At 44.6% G+C, this 26596-nt stretch overlaps 1 protein-coding gene across 3 annotated transcripts in view; it reads right to left on the reverse strand.

The window, feature by feature from the left end:
• LOC116319401 (rho GTPase-activating protein 27-like) overlaps nt 1–26596 on the reverse strand; it is a 34258-nt gene that overhangs the window by 3764 nt on the left and 3898 nt on the right. The window contains exons 1-20 of one of the 3 annotated variants that reach the window (XM_031738706.2): nt 24959–25105; nt 20017–20142; nt 18738–19675; nt 13061–13273; nt 8071–8232; nt 7840–7995; nt 7512–7571; nt 7347–7406; nt 7176–7271; nt 7016–7096; nt 6834–6899; nt 5090–5157; nt 4861–4942; nt 3721–3822; nt 3509–3631; nt 3391–3424; nt 3120–3236; nt 2587–2685; nt 1999–2076; nt 1669–1803 (exon numbers count right to left, since the gene is read on the reverse strand). In XM_031738706.2, the coding sequence (XP_031594566.1) occupies nt 1669–1803; nt 1999–2076; nt 2587–2685; nt 3120–3236; nt 3391–3424; nt 3509–3631; nt 3721–3822; nt 4861–4942; nt 5090–5157; nt 6834–6899; nt 7016–7096; nt 7176–7271; nt 7347–7406; nt 7512–7571; nt 7840–7995; nt 8071–8232; nt 13061–13273; nt 18738–19675; nt 20017–20047 (2701 nt within the window). In that variant the 5' untranslated portion in view covers nt 20048–20142; nt 24959–25105. Of the gene's footprint in view, nt 1–1668; nt 1804–1998; nt 2077–2586; nt 2686–3119; nt 3237–3390; nt 3425–3508; nt 3632–3720; nt 3823–4860; nt 4943–5089; nt 5158–6833; nt 6900–7015; nt 7097–7175; nt 7272–7346; nt 7407–7511; nt 7572–7839; nt 7996–8070; nt 8233–13060; nt 13274–18737; nt 19676–20016; nt 20143–24958; nt 25106–26596 lie in introns of those variants that run through there. The other 2 variants (XM_031738704.2, XM_031738707.2) reach the window with 2 other exon arrangements.

Genomic DNA, 26596 nt, shown 5'->3' on the forward strand with positions numbered 1-26596 from the left:
GACTGTGTGGGTAACGTTCTTCTTAATCATTACTTAGAGTTTGTGCTAGTTATGGAGCCCAGTGTGATATTTTGTTTAACCCTAAAAAGAGTGTTATTGTGATTGCTATAACCACAGAGGATCAGGAGTTTTACATCTTTTTATTTAGCAAACCTGGAGGTGGTGAGATCCTTGGATCATATCTAAAAAAGTGATCTTGGCGGTGGTGATGATGATGATGATGATGATGATGTGATGCACAGTGCTGTAAGTTGTGTCAGCACTTAAATTTGACTTGTGCTCAGATGATGTTAAAGCGGCCCTTTTTCCAGCCTGCTGTACGTCCGGCTATACTTGTGGTGTCGTTACAGTAAAGTCATAATGTAAAAACTGCAGCTGGACTGTCAGGATGCATAGAGCAGGGGTCCCCAATCCCAGTCCACGAGGGCCGGTGTCCCTGCAGGTTTTAGATGTGTCCTTCATCCATCACAGCTGATTTAAATGGCTAAATGACCTCCTTAACATGTCCTGAAGTTCTCCAGAGGCCTGGTAATGAACTAATCATGTGATTCAGGTGTGCTGACCCAGGGTGAGATCTAAAACCTGCAGGGACACCGGCCCTCGTGGACTGGGATTGGGGACCCCTGATGTAGAGTTTTCCAAGATGGAGATCTGCAAGCCAAATGTGTGTCACGAGTAATGTCCCAAGTTTTCCTGCCTCACTGACGAACTATGTGTGCAAATTTATGTGCCGTTCCAATGAGTCTAGAGAGAGTGAGAGCTTGGACGGTTATAAGACACGAGGTATACTTTTACATACACTGGAACAAGTGACTGAGATTTTCTTCCACTGGTATGGACTAATTCTGTCTGAAATAAACTCAACGTGTTATGCTGGGCACATACTGTGCGATTTTTGGCCCATTTTGAGCCGATTTTTCAGTCGTGCGACCGTTTTGGGGATCGGCCCGAGTTTCGCTTTAATCGTGTGTCGTGCATCGTGTAGTATACATGGGGTAACGAGAAGCGATTAACACCTCACAACCAGCTCTCGATCATCAATCGTTTGGTCGTAAGAAAATCAAACCTGTTTGAAATCCTGTCGCCCGTCGTGAGGGTGTCACCGCAGCCTCTCACACTGCGCACGCACAAACACAGAAATGAAAGTGAAAAGACGGAGCAGCACGGCGTGTGATCTGGACACAAGCGATGGAGGCACAACTTCTAGAACTTCGGCAAGCTCATCTGAGCCTTTTCGATGTGGCCTCACAAAATTATCACGACCGCAACAACCGTGAAAAGAGTTGGATCTACACTGCTGCTCAATCACAGCTGCCTGGTCAATGTTTTTCATTAGCACTTTAGCAAAGTTGATGGTGGTGTGTGTGTGTCTGTGTCTGTGTATGTGAAAGACAGAGAGGGAGAGCGAGAGACAGATTTTGTGTTGCAACCTTCGTGTTATGGACGCACAGTGTGAGCACTCAGGTCGCATCAGAGCAGGAGCTGAATAACGTGACTGAAAAAAATCGCACAGGGTATGCCCAGCTTTACCCTCCTTGAGTTAAAAGCTGGGTTCAAAGACATAAGATAACATTAGTAGACCAGGGTTAGTGCAGGTCTGGTACAGTGTGTATGACATTTCCTTTGCTGTGTATTAACATGTATGTGTCAAACACCGTGTGCACTGACGGATGGCGGCGATGAACTTTTCAAAGACACTGAAGGGAAACAGCGGCTCTGGAAGCTCCCGCAGGAAAAGCTTGAGAGCGCCGGTGATCACGTGAATCTCCTCCCACTGTCCGTCCTCCAGGTCCAAGTGCTCCTCTGCAGAAACAGAGGACAGCTTCAGTCTCCTGAAACCAAACTTCAGATCAAACAGACTTTGGGTTCAGATTAATCTGTTACACCCGAACAGCTTCGTGCTGCCGCCACAGGTCTGAACGATCCATCCAACCGTTTGAATCCAGGGAGAAATCACGTGACCGTTACCGAACATGAACTGTGTCAGCGCCGCATTACCGTGATCGGCTTTGTGTCGTAGTTTCTGGATCACGGCCAGGTTTCCGCTCACTCTGTAGATCCCGTCCACATCCAGACCTGAACACAGCGAGTGAAGCCAGTAAGCAGACAAACACTCCAGTTTATCAGTCGCTGGGTTAAACCTTTAAGAATTGTTTCATTTCCACCTTAGATAAAAACAACGTCTGAATTCTGTCGCACAACACTTCACCATAAATCCCTGTTTCAGTGCTGTACGGCTGCAACATCATATTAGATTCAATACGACTACAAATCTAAGCTAATGAGCGAAAGAGCCTAAAAATCGACCCATGTCTGCGTGACAGAGTTACACATTCAACCATTAAAACACAACAAAACATGATGTGAGCCTTAACACACACACGCACACACACACGCACACACACGTGCGTTTTGATGTGCCTCGATCCATGCTCAATCATCCAGGTAAGTCAATCCCAAAAGGTTGATTGTTCATCTGGACGTTTCTCCCACTGAAAACGTTACGTCCAGATGAACAATCAACCTTTCGGGATGTTTTGTTGTGCGTCTCCTGTAGCGTGTGGGTAACATGTGTGCCTCCGTCACCTCTGCGCTCCACTGTCCTGATGCATTTCTCCACAAACTTGGGGATGGTGCTGTGTTCTCGGTGGCACAGAGTGTCCAGGTGGCAGCCAAAGACGTTGTCTGGAAGACATTTCCAGTCTGATCAACGAGCTGCATGTTTCTGTGTCATCAGGCTTAGCATCATTTTACAGTTTTCATATCGTCTACATCGTGATTCACGTCTCTGTTGAACTTGATAAACTCACACTCGGATGCATTACTGTTTTATTATGTTTTTCTGTTCACCTCTGGATCTTTGTATTTATCCGTGCGCTGTGCACATGTTGATGTAAATGTGTAAGGGTTAACTCAGCTGCTAATCTCACTCATTAAACTAACACCAAATGAATATACAGGTGAGTCTGTAGGCAAGAAACAACAGTTATTGTAGTGAGTTAGCTTTGGATCACAGAGCAGGTTCAGTTACATGCAGGTAAACATCTGCATCTGATAGAAAAGTCAATGATATTCACAGCGTTTAAAGGTCGGTGCATGCGATCGGGAGGCCTTTTTACCTCTGATGTATCCTCGCTCTTTGACGCTCTGCAGAGTCGGCCTTCGCTGCAGGAAGCGTCGCAGTTTGGACCGAACTCGCGTCTGCTCCGTGTCAGCTCCCGATGGGATCCTGCTCGCTGAAGATGCAGCAGAAGAAGAAAGCGTTCAGTGTTACTATGACAACCACTGTGCAATACCTGCTAATAAAAAGTTCTTAATAATAAACTTATTCCATCACTCTGTGGGTCATTTTGAAGAGACATCAGAAACACCAGCTGGTAACATGTTTACCATCGTCTTCACTGTCTGATAGGTGCTCCTGTTCCTGAAAACAGACGTCACTGTAATTCACCTGCAGTTCGCTCAGAAGCAAAGAGCCTGAATGAGGCGCGAGGCTTCGAAGGATTACCGGTCTGTGTGTTCCGTCTGGCACCAGCTGTCCGATGGTGTCCTGGATCACTTTGAGCCAGTCGCCGATGATGCTCTCCTTGTCGTACTGCATCAGATACTCGCAGCCCTGACGTGTCTTCAGCTGCACACAAACACCACAGTGGTCTTCAACAAGCAGGTAAGAAGTGAAGGTGTGCAGCTGATGTAACTGGGGTAAAAAGGACTTTGTACCTCCAGAACGTTCTTCTTGGACGACTTGTCTTTGCAGGCCCAGCTCACCGAAGCTCCTCTGAGTTCAACGGTGTATTCTGGAACAATCTGTGACGCTTTGCTCTGAGGGAAAACAAGTCATCACCATCATCCTCCTCCTCATCATCACCATCCTCCTCCTCCTCCTCATCACCATCATTATCATCCTCATTGTCCTCATCATCATCGCTGTCATAATCATCATCCTCATTCTTTTCATCATCATCGTCATCATCATCACCATCATCCTCCTCCTCCTCATCATCACCATCATCCTCCTGCTCATCATCACCATCATTATCATCCTCATTCTCCTCCTCATCGTCCTCATCACCATCATAATCATCATCCTCATCCTTCTCATCATCATCGTCATCATCGTCATCCTCATCATCATCACCATCATTATCATCCTCATTCTCCTCCTTCCTCCTCATCGCCGTCATAATCATCATCCTCATCATCCTCATCATAACCTCCCTCCTTAGATTCGTTCCTCTGAGTCCTTCCAGTCTTTTAAGTTGCATCTTAAAACGTATTATTTTAGTTTGGCTTTTGATTCAAACCAGGTTGTTACTTTGTGGCTAGTTATGTGTTTTTACCCATGTTGTTCATATTGTTTCCTGCTCTCCTTCTAACTGTTTCTTTCATTCCTTCTTATGCTTTTGCTCTGACCGACTCTGAAGCACTTTGGTCAACTTTGGTGTATTTTTATATGCTATAGAAATAATTTTTGATTTTTTTTTATTATCCTCATCATCCTCATCATCACCATCATCGTCATCCTCCTCATCATCATCACCACCACCATAGTTTAATAGCACAATAGGATCAATTATTCATGGATGGAAATCTAAAGTTTCTATATCGTAGCCATTTATTAATGCTGGCGGTATTGTTTGTATTTAATAACTCATTGAATTCCTTCTCAGGTTAGTTTTTCTCTGGTTGCCTTGTTCATTTATTAGATCAATCTAAGAGTCTTCCACATATGAAATCCAAACATTTCTCAGGTGTTTAGTCCTGAGAAATTTTATTACTACAGAGAGTAGAAAACACAAGTAATGGTTCGAGGCAGAAGGTGCATTGAGCTCCTGTTGGACTATGTAAACGGATTCTTACAGCATTCCCGGCTGGTCTGGGGTCTTTATGGAATGTGAGGATCCCTCCATGCAGGACAGTCCACGATTGACTCCAGTTCTTCCTGTCCAAAAATCAGGAGACACAGTTACCTCCGAGCAAAACCCACAGAACAGATACGAGCACACACCTTACCTTTACAGTATACTGTAACAGAGATTAGGACAGAACATCCAGCTTTAAAAAACAAACTGAACTTTTCTGCTCTCACCTGATCTTTTTTCCATTTTCAGCCACTTTAGTCTTGTTGAGAATCCCAGCTTTCTCCAGCAGGTGTCCCTGTAGGAATGCAGACATACAGCTGAGTCCTCAGGTTACCTGCTTTGAAATGTGACTCCTCTGCAAACACGGGAGTGGTGAGAGCCTAATGAAAGGCCTTTTATCAGCCTGTCCCATTTCATCCATCAGTCTGATCAGTGCTGGAAACATTTTTAAATACCTGAAAATCTTTCCAGGAACCAAACTCAAAGATTTATGTGATTATTCAAGGACACCTAAAACATTCTCGGTGCACAGAGGACCTCCTAACGGACACAAACAAGGCCTCGAGAGACCTCCAGAAATCCCCCAGTGACTTCCTTTGCATCCCTAATGAAATAGTACATCAACAAAAACTATAAAACATGACTGAACTTGTTGTTTACAGAAAGACACTTTTCATCTGACAAAGGAAGAGTTTGCTTTGGGGAAACACAGGAGGGACTTTACTACCACGTGAACCAAAGCTTCTCCACAGCAGCCATTTTTACAATCCAGCGTGTTACTCGTGCATTAATCAAGGTTGAGCCTTGAAACTCCCACTGCCCTCGTGCTGCTGCTGCTCTCCTCTCTGCAAGGCGGTCAGCTGATGCAGCACACCTGTACCTTCAACGTGATAAAAGCTGGCCCAGGTGTGGTGCCTTTTATTCATTCAGCAGAACTTACTGTGAGTTTGTTTTTAATAAATTCTACTTCATGTAATTTTGTCATGCACACACTTCTTGTTGTTTAGCTTGAGGCAGTAACACATGGAGTGGTGTCTGGGAGGGTAAACTCCTTTGGTAAGCTTACAGCTTGAGTCATAGTTAATGGCCAGCTTGCTTTGAAGTCTGCAAATATTAAACTTAGCGTTTGTTGATTTTAGCATTGTGTCCAAGATTTCTGGGAGTGTCACACAAGACGGTGTTTGGTTTCGGTCCTTGGCTCATCATCAGAGACGATCTGCACATCGTTCAGAATTCATTCTCGTGAGTGGAGGATGGATGGGGCGTTCACGGACACTGCACACAGCAGCGTCTTCTTTTAATGCTCTCAGTTTTTATGTCTTAAACCATTTTCCTCATGAACTCTGGACAATGTGCACATGTTTCCTTTGCAGGTGGTTTCCTGTTTCCTTTGAACATTGCACAGAGTTTGTATGAGTGAAGCAGCAGGAACCAGCTATGCTTGTGTACAGAATCAGGCCAGGAATGTCTGCTGATGCTACAGGAGAAGTAGGAGGACCACCAGAGTGTGGTGTGAACCTGTGGACAAAGTCTGATTCAGTGTGCACACCAGACTCCAGAATACAGTGTGGACAAAGTCAGAGATGCTGGAGTTACCAGAACCAAAAGCAGTGCCATAGAAAGAGACCAATCAGACCCTCAGAGCTGTTAATACGTGATGGATGGGTATTATTGAGCGATTTAAGGGTTAGTGGAGAAACACTGAGCAACTTTCTGGGCAAATTCAGCCTTACAATAAAAACCTGAACACCGATAAACACACATGAACTTCATGGTGTCAGGAAAAATCTTTTTAAATGTTTAACACATAATACTGAGGAAGCACAGCAGGTGGCGCTGTCAGTCTGAACTGCCCAAAAAGTTCCCGTCAGGCAGCGATTAGTAAGATGTTAATGTGATGAGTTAGTGGAACCACATCTGCTGGAAACCTTCACTAATCTCCCCAACAGCCAATCAGGTGCCAAGACCTACATGCTGTGAGCTGGACCCTGTGCTCTGATTGGACAGATTCCTCTTCAGTCTGCACCTATTAGAGAGCTTGATGAGGGAGAACAGGGTGACATCAGATCGACAAATGAGCGAATGGATGAGCAGGAACGAGCGAGTCAATGCGAATGAATGGAGCTGTGATAGTGACACAGGTAAGTGTCTACCTGTGGACTGTCGGGGGAGGCGTGTCTGCTTATCATGTCAGTGTGATCGGAGAAGTTCCTCCGGTGGCCATGGGAACACGTCTGAAACCCAGAAACCAGTTAAAGTCTGTGTGACGCAGGCCTATAAAGGTTGTTGCTGTGCCGTAAGGTTTTCACTCACGTCTTCTCCCATGCTGAGTCTCAGCTTCCTGGCCTGCAGCGACGCTCCGTCCTCACAAACTCCATTTCCCATCAGACTTTGGGGCACTGAGGGAATCTGTAACAGTCAACAAACCAATGGAGTAATGCAAATAAAATGCAGACACACAGATGGCGCTGACCGACTGATTACCTGAGGATCCTTCAGGTCCAGGTGAGCTCTGGGTATCAGGCCCAAGCTCTGCTGAGGATGCTGTGGAGAGAAAAAGGCACAAATGTGGGAGAATATTCTGAACAATCCAAGGACTATCATCGATGTATGACAATGAACCGCGTGCTCAGTCTGTGTGTGTGGTACCGTTCTGAAGCTGGCGTCTTTATGGTCGCCTACAGGATAATCTTCCTCTGGCAGGGGAGGCTTTCAGCAATCAAAGTAAGAGAAGTCATTGGAGGAAGTTCACCATTTTAATCAACCCTAAACCCTCATTAATACAAAGACCACCTGTTCACTAAGCATCACCTGATACAGCTCATAACATATCAGATGTATTTCCGTTTTTCAGTTGTTGAAGTGACACTTTGACATATTTCAGAATTTAAAAAACGACTAAGTTTGTTGTTCTAGTTTACAGTGAACTGTCATGTTCTGACTTTCAACCTGGTCATCGTCTTAAACTGGGTCGTACCGGGCCGCCCTCGTGCTTCCTGTGGGATGCAGATCCAGGTGGAGGTGACGGGGAGCATGGCTCAGGTAAATTCCAGGATGTGGTTCGTGTGCTGCGGTTGAAGTAGTAAGGTCTTCCTGAGACTTCATCAAACACCTTCTCCCAGCCACCGGAGCCCTGACAGGAAGCATGACAACGTCACTTTGAGGACCTGATAATGGACTGGGGGGTTATGAAGGCAGCGGTTCAAACCTGAGAGGAGGCGGGGGAGATGACGGGGGAAGTGGAGGTCAGCTGACCCCCTTCTTTTCCCTTGGACCGGTCCAGGTCTCTAACCGGCACGGGTGGAGGATTGCGAGAGTCGTTCATGTGGTTGGTTCCAGGCTGCCTCCTGCTGTCCTGCTCAGTGTGGCCCTGCACAGAGGTCAGCACAGCAGGACTGAGTACACTCACATGGAAGGCATCACATCCAGGACCTTCCTTATTCACTGGAAGTTTTACATGAGGAAGTCTGTTTTGGTTCTGTTTGGTCATCAGAGTTGTTGTTGTACTTCCTGCTGTCCTTCTTCACACTCTTACATGTTCTGTGTTGTATTCTATCTTCATTGTAATCACATTTTTGTATTTTTAATGAAATTGTATATTTTTCCTGCTTTACTTTATTCCTCCGCTAAACTTGTCTATAAATTTAATTTTATATACAGATCTTTGGGTGTAATTCCTACACTTTGGTTTATTGATGACATTTATTCCACTGTTTAATATTACTTATACAAACTCTAAGTAGTTAGTGCTCCGTAAAATGATGATCAGGCCTTTCTTCTGCTGTTTGCACACTACAGGTTAAAACTTGTTTGTGGCTGTGGACCAGATTCACTAATCCAGCGGTCCCCAACCTTTTTTGTGCCACGGACAGTTTAATATCAGACAGTATTTTCACGGATCGGCCTTTAAGGTGTTGCAGATAAATACAACAAAATAAAACGATACGACCAAGACAAAAGCTGGAATTTTATAAATATAATAATAAACGCGAATTCACTGTGTGATTGTCAGTGATGGGAATAACGGCGTTACTAACAGCGTTACTTTTTTCAGTAACGAGTAATCTAACTAATTACTATTCCTATCGTTACAACGCCGTTACAGTTACTATCAAGGAAACGTGGTCGCGTTGCTATTTTTCAACAAACAGACGGTTGAAGCTGTGTTCAGCTTACAGCATCTTATATCAGCTGCAGGAAGTAGCTGTAAGTAATCTGGACGCTACAGCTTTAAGCAGCTGCGCGCTCCCGCGGACGGCAATCACGATCACTGTCTAGCACAACACCTGGAGCTCAGGGGGCAAAACAATCGAGTGCTGCTGTTTGACTGAGGAAGAATAAAGTAGTCGTGGTAAGTCAATCACGTGACCACTTAAAGACAAAGCAACAAGGTGACATATACCAGTTTATAAATTGTGTCCATAGGCCACGTAAAACCAGAGTCATGATAAACAAGATATACGCGGCGTTTTTTCCTCAATAGTTTCGTCACTTTTACTGTCCAAGGACAGTGTGTAGTTAATGTGTTGTCTTGTGTAGTTAGTGTGTAGTGTTGTGGATAGTTTTGTGTTGTGTGTCAGAACAATGAGGCGACTGCTGTCTCCAGGTAGAAACAGCAGTGATACACCTGCTGCTGTCAGACCTGCAGGTATCAGGCTGTGATGTTCTCCTTTATAGTGGACAGAAATGATTTTTTGGAGTGGCACAAATAATTTGTGGCATCTTATTGAAGAACAGCTGATTGTTCTGTAAATAGTTTGAAATGGTTATTTTAAAAAAGGGTAAAAGGTAAATGGATGCAAATAACTTTGTTTGCAAAACTTGTGCATAGGATTTTAAAAATGACAATTTATATTTGCATTTAAAGTTATGAAATATGATTCATTAAACATGTTTGTGGTTGTTACAGTAAAAATATAACTTTTTCTACTCTGATTTTGTGTTTTTTGTCTGATTTTAGATCAATTGTGTTAATACAGTATGTCAACATGAAAACATAACTGTAAATTTAGACACGTGAGGTTGTGCTGAAAAGGATGATACCAAACAAGGCAAAGTAAATAGTTTTTAAAGGTAAAATGTGGAGAGAAAATCAAAAGTAGTTAAAAATGGCCAATTATACCCTGGACCCCACAGGGTTAAAGGTTTTTTTTTTTTTTTTAAGTAACGCAGTAGTTACTTTTCAAGTAATTAATTACTTTTAGAATCTTGTAACTCAGTTGCTAACTCAGTTACTTTTTTGAAGAAGTAACTAGTAACTATAATTAATTACTTTTTTAAAGTAACTTGCCCAACACTGCTGATTGTGTAACTTTATTAGCAGCATCCTCCTGAAACGCTCCAACAACACTGAGAGTAACATCCTCCTCTCTGCCCCTTAATGGTCTCTGGTCGCTATGGTAACGTGTAAATATTTTTTTCAAAATAAGACACACAACTACAACAGGGGAAAAGACCCAGGGAAATTGAGTTAACGCTAAAAACCCGGAAAACCATAAATTCCACACCCGAGTCTCAGCTCTCACGGCCCGCTACCGGGCCACGGCCCGGGGGTTGGGGACCACTGCACCAGTTCACAGAAAAATAATGACGACATAAAATATATAAAACCTGTTAGACTTATATGTGACATCAGTGTGCAGTGAGTGTTGGCTACAGACATGAGATTATTTTTGGGGCCTTTATTGGAGAGTGGGACAGTGAAGACAGACAGACAGTGGACAGAAAGAAAGGGGCACAGGGCTCATGGACACCTGCTCAACCAGTAAGACAAACTGGTGTCCAGTAACTGGTCACCAGATCCCTGTGGAACAGACCCCACATGCTCATATTACAGCTGATCAAACTTTAATTGCCTCTGAGCTGCACGCAGCGGGGAGTTTGGAGTGAAACACAATGAAAGCTCAGAGTGACGATGGCAGAGAAATCCAACGAGCCATTCGTACAAATGTTCTTCAGATGCGCTGATAGGTTTGTAGCTTGAACCTATTCGCTGGAACGTTGAAGGCAATGTGATTACACAGCAAGCAAGACTCGAGTAGGCAACATTCTTTATGTTTCACGTGCACGGGAGAGAACTGGACAGGCGCCGTTCCTTCGCTTGACCCCAGTTGCTCTCGTCCGCTCTCCCGTAACACTGCTCTTTTATTGTGGTTACATGAATATGCATAGGTTCATTAACATATGACATAGGTATACATGTGAACAAAGAATACCTTGTGTGTGTGTGTGTGTGTGTGTGTGTGTGTGTGTGTGTGTGTGTGTGTGTGTGTGTGTGTGTGTGTATATGTGTGTGTGTGGGGTCAAACTGTGACCCCAGGAAGACTCCCCAGAGCCGTCCATCTAAACAAAAGGCTCTTAGACTCAAACAGATATACGTGTGTTTGCTATACCATATATCAGCAAGAGAAGATACGACCTCTCCTAGGAGGTGTGTGATCTATGCCAGAACACTCTGAAGAGGAGTGAACGCACTCCCCTCTTCATGCTACACAGAGTTGTTACAGACCTCCTAGGATGAGACAGTCTTTCAATCTACAAATGATTATACTTCTAAGCATATATAAGTAGATATTTCTAAGCATAAATGACAATCAACAATACAAATCTAACATGCGCTTTGTTTGCAGTGCTGCCGTCACTTTTTTCATGTCTCTCACTAAACTTTATCGACCACTTTACATCGGTGTGTAATCTGTCGGTACAGCATGATGAAGCGCACTACCTCAGCTGTGCGTCATCAGCCTTCAACCCTTCTTCTGTCTGGACCGTCGTCTCCTTTCACGTCACTCCCAGCGTTCATCGTTTTAGGAAACGAGCGTACACGCTCATCTACGTCTCGCTCAAAATGGATTTTTCTGATTTTGTCCAATTCTAAATCTTAAATCTCTGCTCTTCCTTTGTGTCTTTACTGCTAGCTTAGCTGAGCTTTTATTTGTTATCCAGTGCTGCTCTTTTAATGCCGCCGTGGTGTCTGACCTATCGTTTACTTTTTAGTTCATTTAGATTTCAGTCACTTCCTGTGCTGTCAAACTGCTTTGAATCCAGTGTTTTAGTAACTCCAGGGTTGCTGCCCAATGGCAGCTTTAACTCAGTAACTGTAATTACTTTCTTTTCTTTTTGTAATCCTGCTTCATGACTTTAGCTGACGCACTGTTAAGAAAAGAACCAGATGTTGTTCCTGCAGCTTCAGCTGCCCGTCCCGCTCCCCCGCCTCCTCCACCACACCTGGCAGTGTCACTTATGGATGTGGTGTCCTGCAGCTGCTGGACTACCAGTGTCACCTGAAAGGACGTCTCATGCAGGACACGAGCAAAGTGTTGGAAGGAGAGAGTAAGGCTGAGGATGGGCAACTCTCAGTATGTGCCTGGATTGAAATAACTTTTCCATCTACAAGTGTCCAAACGCCTACTGCAGATGTGTCCACGTGTTCAGTAAGACTTTACGTGTAGCGTTCAGTTTGTGTTGTTTGTGTGGCTCCTGAAAAGCCATTTAGCTCGGAGAACTTTCAGTTTTATCACAAGATGTTGGAAACTGCACAGAATGTAAACGTTACTATGTGATGCCAGGCTCATGATCCAGCTGAGGCATGTTGTCTGTACAGAAACAGTCGCGTGTGCAGAGCGATCAGCGGGCGTCTGAAACAAAAGTGAGCAGCTGCTCGTGGATGTGGGGCAGAAATGTCACAGACAGCTGCAAAATGTGCACGTAGACCGTCAAGCAGATGGTCCATCCATGAACACGGGCACAAACTTCTGTCAGAGCACGCTACCGATCACAACCACGTTCACTTCCTCTTACAAAACTCTTCACAATAAAACAGGAAACCTGTAAAAATGAACCATATATAATGCAAATGCTCTTCTCAATGTTTTAAACACATTTTTCTCCTTTTAGAAGGAATTCCTGCATTTTTCTAAACACAGATTTGAACCCGTAACTGTATGGGTTAACCATGTGATCCACCTGGTGAACTAAACCAGCACCCCACTCCGGTCATCTCTGTTCTCGCACTTCTTTTTCCTCAGCTGCACGTCAGCTTCTTTCATCTGTCCTGATAGTTTAGCTCTCGTCTACATTCACATTCATTTCATGCAGTTTCAGAGTCTTTTGGCGCTGCTGCTTCATCTCCGCTTTTAAGTGACCCGAACACAAAGATGAACTTAAAACACACCTGGAAAGGTCAGAGGTCACCTTACCTGCAATCTGTCCTGTGCGCTGACCGGGCAGTTGGGGCTGATCATGCCCAAGGAGGTAGAAGATGATGGGCTGTGGTCTGATGTTGAGGGGGGGTGGTCTGTGGGAGGTGGAGAGGAGAGGGAGGAGCCAGAAGAGCTCTGAGGCTGAGCCGATTTCTTCAGAGACGGGACGTTGGCGTAGATGGGCGACAGAGGGTCGGGAGAGCTTTGGTTCTACAGAGCGAGAGAGAGAGAGCGAGGATTTTTTCACCGTCAGACACAAAACGACACACTCTGAGTCAAAGCTGTGACATGTTCATGGCGTGGATTCGTCACAGTGTTTAGACCTCCTGCATGTGACATAACCCGACAACCGGCCGTGTCCTTCTTCTTCTGGACGACAGACCGCTCTGTGCTGCACGCCTCAGAGCCTCAAGTCATAAAACTACAGAACGCAGCCATATATGAGCCCATTTAAAGCCCACCCCCAACCATCACCCACACGGCAGCATGGAGGTGATGTTATCATCCTGATGGAGATCCAGCTTCATCCGCCTAACTTTCCTTTCTCCTCAGAGTGAAAAGAATCATTGCAGAAATCTGTTTTTAATAAAGTTTAGGGGGTTCCCACACCTCTGCAAGTCAGAGGAGCGCAGAGACGACCACGGGTCCAAAGAGCGAGCGTTAGCAGGGCTGCAGACTGAGTCCTCACAGAGACGCTCAGAGCACGGCGACCCACCAAGGACGAGGTCCCCGCTAAACAAACAGGAACCTGCTGGAGCGTCAGCCTCATTTACGACAATCATCAGCTGCTGTACAGGAAGAGCTCCTCCCAGAGTTTATAAACACACACACACACACACACACACACACACACACACACACACACACACACACACACACACACACACACACACACACACACACACACACACACACACACACACACACACACACACACACACACACACACACACACACACACACACACACACACACACACACAGCGACTTGCAGTCATTTCCTGCAGACTTTCACTAAGCCTCACGTCTGGATGTTTTCAGTCTTCAGGGAGACGAGTCCTCGCGGTGATGAAGACGTTTCACGTCTCCACAACACCACAGATACACCAAGTTCTGATAAAACTCATCATCACCCTAAAGACGTTGGAGGTGATTCACCTCTGCCAAGATTTCCTCCTCTGAGCAGGGAGCAGACAGCTTCCTGTCACACCGAGGAGGCGAGTGTGGCCACAGGGAAACAAAGAAAGTGTTACATTACACTTCAGGTCACTTTCATTACAGCTGCCGGGTACGAGGCTCCACTGCTCAGCAGGCATTCTCGTTATCATTAACTAAACTTTACTCATCATTAATGTTTCTCAGACCGACCAGTCAGTGTGCTGGGTTTCTATGTTAAACATTGACTCATTATTACTGATGCATAGACTCACAGTTACATCCTGGCACTGATTTGACTCGTTATACAAAAACCATTTTTACAGCTGTAAGAATATTTACGCACGAGCTTGAGATGTGATGAGAAGAAGAAGGTTTCCTGGTGTAAATACTCAAAGTACATCAAACTTGTGCTTGTACACAGCACGGCACAGGTGGAGCAGGATTACTCCACGGGAGTAACCTGCACATTTAGAGTCATCACTACTGGTGACTGGGGCAGCCCTGCAGTGGTCATGTGAGACAAACACACAGAGACAGGGATCAGTGTTTAACCGACTGCAGCGTCACATCAACCTGAACAAATCTGCTCTCCTGCTTTACTGCGACACGCTCGTCTGCTCTGAACCTGCAGCTGCACGCAGGGAAACAGTGACAACATCTCTAACCAGCATCAAAGTTTAATGCAGCATGTCTGGACTTACCCATAATGCATCTGTGTTTGTGTCAGTATCACCAAAGTGTGTCCTGCATCAAACCTCACCAGGAACAAGTCAGAAAGTCTTTTAGAATCCGTTTGTGTTTAGACTGCACAGGCTGTAGCCCCACCCCCTCTGATTCAGTAGCTCCGCCCCCTCTAACGGGCAGTGTGAATAGTTTTTGGAGTCAACACTGCTGAGCCAGATCACTGTTCATTGACCTCATGAAACATTTTATGACTCCAAAGATCAACTTTGACGACCACCTAATTTTCTTTCTTAGTCCTGGAATCACCTGGAATTCATCAAACTTCCTCAAGTTTCCTGGAATCTTCTCATGGACATTTCCCTCAAGTCCCTGGACTCTTATCAGACTTCATAAATAAGTCTTGGAGTTTTTCTAAAGCTTCAATAAATCCAAAGGCCAAGTCTTTTAAAAGGATTCAGCAAACACAATCCTGTTCAGGATGCTGCTGTGAGCTCAAACGTCCAAACCAGCATTAAAAAAAGTTCTCCGGGACTCGAATAGCTGGAGCCTCTGCTTGGACTCCCCGCTTGTCCTGGGAGGTCCACACTGCAGGTCCACAGGGAGCTGCAAATGGGCGTTCGCTGCATGCAGGAAGCAGCCTCCAGCTGTCTCAGACTGCAGGAAACATGCAACTCAGTGTTGCAGTCCAGCAGCAGCTGTAAGCAGCACACCTCTGCTCACAGTCACAGCTCGAACTAACACCTGTAACACCTTTATTCTTTACATTTGACTTTTTGGTGAATTTGAGGAAAAATCTGAAGCAACACAATCCGATGCTGCCACCTGCTGCTCGACAGCAGGATGGAGATAAACAAAGAGAAGTTAGTGAGGTGAAAACCTGCTGTTGTCTCTGTGAGCTGATGACAGACGCCTGCACTAGCGCCGGGGTCACTTCTGACTCACAAGGTCCCGATTCGATTGTCAACTTGGCATGAAAACAAAGCTGTGAGACTTCATCAGAGGTGTGAGCGTCACAGCAGGTGTGTCAAAGTAACTAAAACAGAAACACATGAAGCAGGTTTTCCTGTCCTGGCTTTTTATAACAGATAACTATAAATATTCTGCAGTCGATCAAAAACTGAAGAAAACCATGAATCAACATCAACATGAACTTTTGACGTTCAGAGGAGCAGGTCCAGAGGCTACGCCCATCTTTTATATACAGTCTGTGACGTGACCACCTTCAACACTACGGAGGGGACTGTGCTGTCCACACACACACACACACACACACACACACACACACACACACACACACACACACACACACACACACACACACACACACACACACACACACACACACACACACACACACACACACACACACACACTAAAAGTAGCCAATCAGGAGAGGCTGACTTTATGACTGCCCTTTAACCAGGATGCAGAGCTTTTATTTCTGCGACTGACAGGAAGCTGACTGATGACCACAGGAGCCGGTAAAGTCATAAAGGTGCAGCGTCACAGAAAAACATCCAGCTGCAGCTCATTTACTGCAAACACAGCAGCACGCTCGCACCTGGCTCAGCCGGTCACCTCACCTGGGACACACCTGGCTTCAGGACAGCCTCAGAGGAGGAAACAGCTTCAAACACAAGATGACTCAATCTGTTCCACCCTCTGCTAACACGAGGTAAACAAACCACCTGCTGAACAACATTAAAGCAAGACATCAACTGCTAAAGGTCAGAGGTCACCCAAAAAACAGCAGAGCTGCAGTCTTGATGCTCCACCAGTCAGATAAGGAAGACCCGAGCTGATCATGTGGACGCTGAGTTTCACTGAGACTCGTCAGACCGAAGACTCTGAAAACCTTTGAGCTCTGACAGGAGCTGAAGGTCAGAAACACTGGCTGAAACCGCTCCATCTCCACGCACCAACAACTGATTTATGGCCTGCTGCCACCTTTACTTTACCTTTACTGAGGCTACGTCCACACTAATACGTTTTCGTCTCCATCCACACTGAGATGGCATTTTGGGTCAAGGAAAACGCAGCGTGCTGAAAACGCTCTCCAAAGCGGATACTTTTGAAAACGCCGTTTTCGCAGTGTAGACAGCGAACCCGGAGACTTTTCGAAAACGGTGACACATTTTAGTCATATGATGCAGTCATGTGACTAATTAAACCAAGATAGCGGAGGGCGTTATACAGCAGTTGTTTTGTTTGACAGCCCTATTAAAGATTAATATCAGTCTGTACATGCTGCAGATAGCTTTTCTTCAGATTCTTTAATTCTCACCCACTTTTGCAACTGAAACGTAAGCATTTTCAGCCGTTGCAATGTGGACGCACAACTCTTTGAAAATGATAGTGTGGACGCGGAGTGTTTTCAGACGAAAATGCCGTTTTCAAATCTATCCGAGGCTCATGTCAGGGAGGTGCTGGTCATGTTTCAGAGCGATCTGTGGATATGAGGTAGACAAATCTGCAGCAAGACAAACTCAGAGCTGCCAGCTCATCTTAGAACCCAAGCAGCAAATTTCTGACAAGAAAAAAGTTCAAATTCTGAAAACTCAAAACTTTCACTTTAAAGGCGACGCCCACACTTGATCTTCATCGTTACCTGCTGACATCGGAAAGCAATGCGAGGAGCCGGTCTACCTGCTCCATGACTGAAGAGTAGACAAACCCACTTCATCACGCACTCACTGTTGTAATTACACATCAGCGAGGAGCTCACAGCCGGAGCGAGCAAACAGACTTTTACTAAGTAAAGCAACTGAACGATGCTGCAGCGGTCAGCGCTGTCGCCTCACAGCACCAAGGTCCTGGGTTCAACTCCAGTATCCAGCTTCCTCCAAACACGTGCAGTCAGCGTCTGTGTGTTAGACTGGAGACCTGTCCAGGTGTACCTCTCACCCTGTGACAGCTGGGAGAGGCTCCATCCCCCCATCACTGAACTGGATAACCAAAAGAAAACGCATGGACGGATGATTAAAGCAGCTGAACTGGGTAGGAGGTGCTCTGTCTGCTGTAATGCAGCATGATTTAACCTTGACTGAAGACTCCTCACAGTGTGTGTGAGGAGAAGTCTGTTTTCACCAGCAGGTGTCGCTGCAGCGTCATCGTCTCGCAGTTTCCTGTCCGACCCTGAACACATCCTGCCAGCTGTGACATCACTACATCCTCCTGACCTCATTACATCCTGCTGTGACATCACCAGACCCTGAACTGTGGAAAAGCTCCCCTCAGTAACCCTGCCTGCACAAATGTCTGCTCTCTGTAGATTTTAAGCAACTTGAGTTCATCCATCCATCCATCTTCTTCTTGAGTTCAATGAAATTATTTTATACAAATAATACAAAGTTAAACTAAACAAATATTTAAAAAAAAAAAACAGTAAATAATTAAATTTTAAACCAAAAGAAAGAAACATTAAGATCACAACTAACAAAAACAGTAAACAGTGCAAAAAAATTGTTTTAAATTAAATCTTTAAACTAAGTTTTCTTTAGTTTCAGTGGGTCTGGAGGTCAAAGGTCAGCAGTTTGTTTCTGGTATGCTGAGAATTAAAAGAGGAGCTGGGATTTTCTTTTCCTCCAAAAGTTGTTTCCTGTGTGGACACTGCAGGAAATGACACGCTGCACAGGACTTTTATTTTGGAGGACTCTGTAACATGTTGTTCTTTAACCGTTCGTGAACACTTATTTTTACCTTTGTGCCATTCTACCAAACATTTCAATAAAAATAAAGTCCAGGTGTTGTAAAAAGATATTTGATTACATCAAAGTCATGCAGAACAATCAGAGACTTTATCAAAGGGTCATTTTCATAGTCTGGTGACGTACCTGTGTGGGAGGTGGGGCAGGTGCAGCCTCAGGTGTTGCAGGCTCGGCCTGTGCTGCAGGGCTCGCTCTCCCTCCGACCAGAGCCTCCAGGTCCAGGTTCAGGTCCTGGATGGACTCGTAGATGTGGTGTGAATCCTCGCCCTTAACTGAGTCCCGCTCCTCCTCACCGTTCTCCTCCACGCTTGCTTCTTCCTCTGCCAGCTCCTCCTCATCTGGCTCTATTGGAGATTTGTGGCCGTCCGGACGTCCTGCTGGAGAGGAGGACATGTTGTGGAGGTTGCTGTGGGGTGGGATCACCGGCGTCTCGACTCGGATGGGTTGGACGTGGGGCCGGGGCACTGAGAGGGGGTCTGCCGGACTGAAGCTGGGAACGCGAGGTTTCCCAACGTCCCTGACGTCCTCCACGTAGCCTGACGGGTGGGGCTGCTTCTTGCCATCGGTAGAGTTTGCAGTTCTGCTGTTTGCTGTTGACCCGGGCTCTGCAGGACCAGCAGGGGCCCCAGGTAGCCGAGGTGCCACATCTTGGAACTCCAGCGGGACGCCAAATGTAGACATCCGATTTTCATTTTTGTGGTGCCTTTTGACCGCATCGGGTGTGAGTCTGATGGTCATGTCATCACTTGGTTTGGTTCTGGACTCTTCCAGAGGCTTTGGGATGGGGACAGGCACCGCCACAGGGATTGGAGCCATGACAGGCAGCACCGGTTCAGAACTGGGAGGATCAGCAAAGTCCAGAGGAGAGGGTAACTCCAGCGGCAGCTCTTTGACGTACTTGGCCGGGATGTAGAAGGGCTTGGAGCTGCGATCCTCCTGGACCTGCCACCAGTGGTTGTTGGTCTTCGCCAGAAGGATATAGCGCTCATTGGGTTTGATTGTGACCAGCACCCCATCCCGACCCTCGTACTCATACCCAAATTCCACCAGAACCAGACCCAGACCTGAAAGAAAGGATCAGACAGAGGAACAGAAAAGTTTCACAGATTTTAACCCAACCTTCTCAAAGCTGCTGTGTTCAGTTTTTGAGGTCAAAATGAAGTCTGGTTCACTTCCTCCTGACGCTATATGTAGTTTTAAAAGAGGCAGACGAGCTGGTCACGAGCAGGGAGATGGCAATAATGTGAAGCACATGTGCTTATGTGCTGTGACTGTAAACATGCAGACGCACCAGAGCAGCGCCATCGAACGCTCCCCTACAGCTTCATCAGGTGTGAATGTGGTGATTTCATCCAATCACAGTCTAAATAAGCTGGAATTCACCTGCAACAGTCGGATGACTCACCTTTGCTCTGCAAGGAGGACGTTGCTGCCATTTTGACAACCCTGGGCTTTTCAGGCCCCGCCCCCTCAGGTAGATCTAATCTGAAGGTGACTGGTCAAAGGTCACTCCTGATCCTACACCCCCTTCCTAAAGGAAAAAATAAACAAACATACAAAATAAAAACAATGCCTAGGAACCAACCAACCGAACAAACAAACAAACAAACAAACAAGCAAACAAATAAAATAACAACAATGCAGATGAACCAACCAACCAACCAACAAAGAAACAAACAAAGAAACAAAGAAACAAACACACAAGCAAGCAAACAAACAAGTAAAATAACAACAATGCAGATGAACCAACCAACCAACAAAGAAACCAACAAAGAAACAAACACAAACATACAAGCAAACAAACAAGTAAAATAACAACAATGCAGATGAACAAACCAACCAACAAAGAAACACACAAACAAATAAACAAATAAAATAACAACAATGCAGATCAACCAGCCAACCAACAACAAACAAACAAACAAGCAAACAAACAAACACAAACACACACACACACACACACACCACACACACACAAACAAATAAAATAACAACAATGCAGATCAACCAGCCAACAAACAAACAAACAAACAAACAAACAAGCAAGCAAGCAAACAAACAACTCAGAGGTGGGTCGAGTATCCAAAAATTGTACTCAAGTAAGAGTATCATTACTTTAAAATATTATTACTCAAGTAAAAGTAAAAAGTAGTCGTCAAAAAAGTTACTCGAGTAAGAGTAAAGAAGTACTTGGTGAAAAGGCTACTCAAGTAAGAGTATCTAGTGAGTAACTGTTTGAAATGTCCGATTTATTTTATAAATAAATGCTATCAGACAATCAAAAATAAATAAATATACAAATTTTAGTATTTTCAAAAGGAATATATGTAAAAAGATCCACAAAATAAGGCACAACAATTCTAATTTCAAGATTTCAGTTTTTCACAACGTAAAGCTTTTTCAAGCAAAACCCACAGTAAATATATTCACATTTACAGCAGCCTCAGAGAAAACATTAGAACGAGGCAACTTCAACATAACAGACTGCAGCTGATGCGCCAGAATGTCATACTAGGGCTGGTTCTTTTAAATACAAGGAGGGATTAAGTAAATCAGAAACAAATGACACAGAGATGCAACAGGTATAATCAGGAAAAGTTTATTCCCAAGGCAGGCAGCAGGAATAAAAAAAACAAAAAAAACCACATCTGTGCTAAAATTCCATAAGAATAGACATTCTAACAAAACTTATTCTGTATACTAAAATACCCTGAAGTATAGACAGTGGATTAACACAATGTAATATGTAAAAATGTAAAAACTACACTCACAAATAAACACTGAAATCAGAGTAAAACTAATTATAAAAGACAAATACAAATTTCCACTATGTGGATGTTCGTATGTGTATGGCTCACTTTACCATAAATTGTTTCTTCAGTGAAATGGTGGTTCAGCTTCAGCTGAAAGATTAATTGCCTCTGTTTTCAGTTTTGTTCAAAAAGAATGACTTCATATAGGGAAAAATATATATCACATATGCAGGACACCTTAAACTAGTTTTTAAATTAAGCAGCAAGGCAGAACAAAGTCGGGGCTGTATCAAGACACAGGGACTAAACCCCAATTCAACCAGACCCAGAACTGATCTGGAATTAAAACAGGACTACAACAGTTCAAAATCAGGACTACTTAGGATTTAACCAAGACAGAACTAGAACCAGAACTAGATGATAGTAGCACTAAAACCATCATAGACCTGCACTACACTTATTTTTAATTCTACCAAAGTCCACTATTTAGATTCAGAAAAGTTTATATAATTATTTAGCCTTGTTGTGCAAACAAGCCTGCATAACTTAATAAATATAGAATTTGAAAATAACAAACCTAAAAGAAACACTAGGTACGAGATACATGAGTACCTATGATACGGTGATACTTTTGGTAAACAACCATTTGACTAACATGTGTGTCTCACCTGCTCTTGTTCCTCTCTCTCCCTCTTTGTGCTGACATTCATCAAATATACAGTGGAAACCAGATATTTATAAACTCTTCAGATAAAAACACAAACATTTTTAATTGTAACATCAAATCAGACAGCAGTTTGCTCTCAAGGTTCTTGCTGTGAAGCTGTGACCGTTTGGCAGTGAACAGGAGTCCTGCATGACTAAAAAGTCTCTCACAGGCTGCAGATGCAGGAAGAGCTGTATTGACTTTGATCGACAGCTTCTTGATCTGAGGAAAGCCATGCAATAGATCCACACCTCCAGTGAATGGACATTGGACAGTGAAAGGTACCTCTCCAGTTCCTCTGCTTCTGGCTTTCCTGACCCCATGGATCCATCATCTTCGTCGGTTAGGCTGCTGTTTGTGCTGGCCTCATCCAGCTCTGTGTCTAGGTGATGTCTGATGAAGTGGAGACCTGTGGAAAGACGTAAGGTTTTCAAAAGAATTCGGTCTGGTCATCATAGTGCTGTATACACTGCCAAGCTGCAGATGTTTGTTTGGAGCTAGCCTCCAAAAGCTGCCCATACACTGTGCGATTTTTGGCCCATTTTGAGACGATTTTTCAGTCGCGCAACAGTTTTGGGATCGGCCGTGTTTTGCCTTAATCATGTGTGCATCGTGTAGTATACATGGGGGTAACAAAAAGCAGCTAACACCTCACGACCAGCTCCCAATCATCAATCGTATTGTCGCATGATAATCAAACCAGTTTGAAATCCACGACTACAACAACCAAGAGTTGAATGGACATTGCTGCTCAATCACAGCTGCTTGGTCAATGTTTTTCATTAGTAATTTAGCAGAGTTGATGTGTGTCTGAGTGAGTGAAAGACAGAGAGGGAGAGCGAGGACAGATTTTGTATGATAAGCTTCATGTTACGGACGCACAGTTTGAGCACTCAGGTCGCATCAGAGCATCAGGCCGTATAGTGTGAGACCCTGCATCGTGACCTATGAACTTCTAACCTCTGCGATTTAATTGTACAGTTTGAGCAGGAGCGGAATAACGTGACTGAAAAAACTCGCACAGTGTTTGCCCAGCTTAATGTGGACTGTTTGAACTAAACAAGCTGCTGTTTCACATAATAAACCCTGTCAGCCGCAGTATTGCCTTCTGTTTTAACAGTTAAAGCAGTAGAGACGAGCTGTTTGCATGTGCGTGGAACTCTAGCGTCATTAACCAGGCTAGCTGTTAGCTTATAGCTCACGCTAGCTAACCAGCGAGCAGTTAAAAAGACAGCCGAAGCTGCACAAAACACCCACAAACTTATCTCACTACAACGTAGGGCCGGAAATATGACTCGTAGCTCGAGCTCGACACAGCTGCTGTAACATAAGACTGACATCCAGCTAACCACAGCTAAAAAGATATTTAGAGAAAACTTACCGTTTCCTCAGGTTAAACGAGTTGAGTTGTTTCACGCTGGTTTGTTTTGGCTCTGACTGAAGACACCGACACTGCAGACATAGCTGTTCTTTTGTGCTGCTTTTAAGCGAAACATTCTTTGTATGTGAGGCCAAAGATGTTCGTCCTCTTCAGCTCTAGCGTAGACTCTGCCATCACATTTCTTCTTTCTGTGTGTCCGCTACTTTGAAACGCTTGGGCCGCTCCGCCCGCCACGGTTTCAAACTGGTCATGTGACTGTATGGCCACGTCTCATTGGTAAAAAAGTTACCGGAAACTCCACTGACGGCATGTTATCTAATGTGTTAAACTAATTATTTTTTTTAAAGTAACGAGTCGAATTTTGCAAATGTAGCGGAGTAAAAGTACCGTTTCTTCTTCATAAATGTACTCAAGTAAAAGTAAAAAGTATTGTGCAAAAAAGGTACTTAAAAAGTACATTTTTTTCAAAAACTTACTCAAGTAAATGTAACGGAGTAAATGTAGCTCGTTACTACCCACCTCTGCAAACAATGCAGACGAACCAACCAACAAACAAACACACACAAACAAAACAAACAATGAAACAAACAAGGGAGCAAACAACAAAACCTCCAAACAAACAAACAAAAAAACACACACAAACATACAAGCAAACAAACAAATGAAATAACAACAATGCAGATGAACCAACCAACCAACCAACCAACAAACAAACAAACAAACAATGCAGATGAACCAACCAACAAACACACACAAACAAGCAAACAACGAAACAAACAAGCAAGCAAACAACAAAAACCTACAAACAAAAAAACACACACAAACACACAAGCAAACACTCAAAGAAAATAACATTGCAGATGAACCAACCAGCCAACAAACAAACAAACACATGTAAAAACACATTTCTGTACATCTGTCATGAGTCGCCTGTTGCCCTTGGTTCTTTCATGTGTTGATTACTTTCATCCAAAGATTCGGCTCCTTTGTGCCAGTTGAGAGAAAAACACACTCATAAAAACAGCAGTAAGTTGTCTTTGCTGCTGCAGTCCAGAGACAGAGATGCAGTCATGTTGGGTTAACTGGTGATCATAATTAATTCCTGTTAAACGTGTTAATGGATGAGAGAGGTGCAGAAACCACGGAGGTGTGCTGACTCAGTTGGTGTTTCTGTTCACTCAAAGCCTTCGTGTCTGTCTGATGATAACATCAGGTAGATGCTGGCGAGCTCGTGGAAACACCTGTATAACCCGTCTGTGGGTGTTTCTGTCTGATGAGCTGTGAGAGCTGGGCCAACTGTAGCGCATCTACAAACCACAGTTTTGGGCTGCACCGCATTAAATCAACATAGAAGCATAAGCTAACCCAACAGACCTGCCTTTTCACTGCAGGCACAGCGAGAACATGGCCGCTGCTCACAGTCTTTTTACACTTACACATTTCATGCTTTTCATCCAACATTCACACTCTGAAAAAAATGCATCTGAGAGCAACTTGGGGTTCATACCTTGGCCAAGGCTATCTGTCTTTCCTCCATGTCTATAAGATTCTAGTTTCTCCTCACTCACTTTTCTAACAGCTGTAGAACAAACGTGTCTGAATGAATGAAAGTCTCTAACACTGAGGAAAGGACAGACCGTCTACATGGACTGAAAGCAGAGGAATGACAGTTATCAGCTCCTCTGCTTTCATGTCAGAACAAGTCACAGTGAGATCTGAGCTCCTCCCACAGCCCCGAAGCAAAAACGCTTCAGTCCACTTAACAAACATCACATTTATCTTCCAGCGCAGTGACGGAGTTAACGCTGCTGTGTTTCATTAACCAAAGACAAACAGTTTGAACAAATCAGTGACTAAAATAGGTTAGCTGTGTTTCACACAGAGAGTCTGAGGAAGCAGACTCCAGGCTGAAGCCCGTCTGCTTTCAGTTTGTCAGTCCTTTGTGTGAAACCTTCACTGAACATTCAACATTTATTTTTCCTCATATCTGCGTAAACTACATAAAAACCTAACGAACAAGGACAAAAACAGTGATCAAATGTATCGACACTTCATCAGTTAAAACGAAACGAAAATATTCTGGAGAGACAAGATCCAATCAGAACTAATTAGGTTTTGTAGAAAGGCGGGACGGTGTGGAAGTGATCCAATCAGAAGTAATCTCCTTGTACAGTCAGCTTAGCTTTGATCTGTAGCCAGGAGCTCCCTGCTTCTCATGAACAGACAACAAAACGTTGACACATTTCACATCTGATGTCCAGGACAAAAAAACGCTCTCATTGCTGAAAACACTTCAGATTTTAGTCAGCTTTAGATTAAGGCTACATCCACACTAGCCCGGATAGATTTGAAAACAGCGTTTTCGTCTGAAAACACTCTGCGTCCACACTATCGTATGCCGAAGCCTCTGGTGGACAGTAGAGGGACTGCAGGGTTTGGTCAGTGCTCATTTTTCAACCTTGGGGGTGGGGGTGGTAGCTGTAACTAGAATGTACTGCACCAACAGGAGGAACAAAACTCAGGTGTGAAGCACATGCAAAGCCTCGTTTGAGGTGATTGTGACTGAAACGATGAACCTGGACCTGCATCCTCAGCATCGAACGTCGCCACACGCAGACAGAGCTGTGAATACTTGGCCGTACAGCATGTGGTTTTGTCCGTCCTGAAGTCTGAGGCGGAGCTGAGGAGCACGCGCTGCATTCACTGCCCTGGTTTGAAGTTTGGCAGTTCACGTGCTCTCTGCCTGTTTCTTGAACGGTCTCTGCACTCGAGCAGCACCTGAGTCTGTGTTTTGATTTGATTGGACAGAGAGAAGCAGGTGAACTGCGATGCAGCAGAGGTTATGTTGACCTGGACGTCTGTCCGAGATGTAACATGCCTCGTTCAGCCACTCAGAGGGAGAGTGAGGGATCTCCTGAGCTACAGCCACCCTGTCTGCAGTACGGGGCTATTTCCCTCCCAGCAGCCTCTGAGCCAGGCATTCGATTAGAACAATAGCAGGAGGCTGATCTCAGGGCAGCTCTGTTTACACAAGGAAGCGCCTGCACTTCCTGTCTGCTGCAAGCCCCGCCCACACAGCGGCGTAGACCCCACCGCTTAGTGACATCACACAGTGGTGTGTTTCCTGTCTTTGTGAAGAAACAAC

Source organism: Oreochromis aureus, linkage group 4 (assembly GCF_013358895.1).
Source record: "Oreochromis aureus strain Israel breed Guangdong linkage group 4, ZZ_aureus, whole genome shotgun sequence".
Taxonomy (NCBI): domain Eukaryota; kingdom Metazoa; phylum Chordata; class Actinopteri; order Cichliformes; family Cichlidae; genus Oreochromis; species Oreochromis aureus.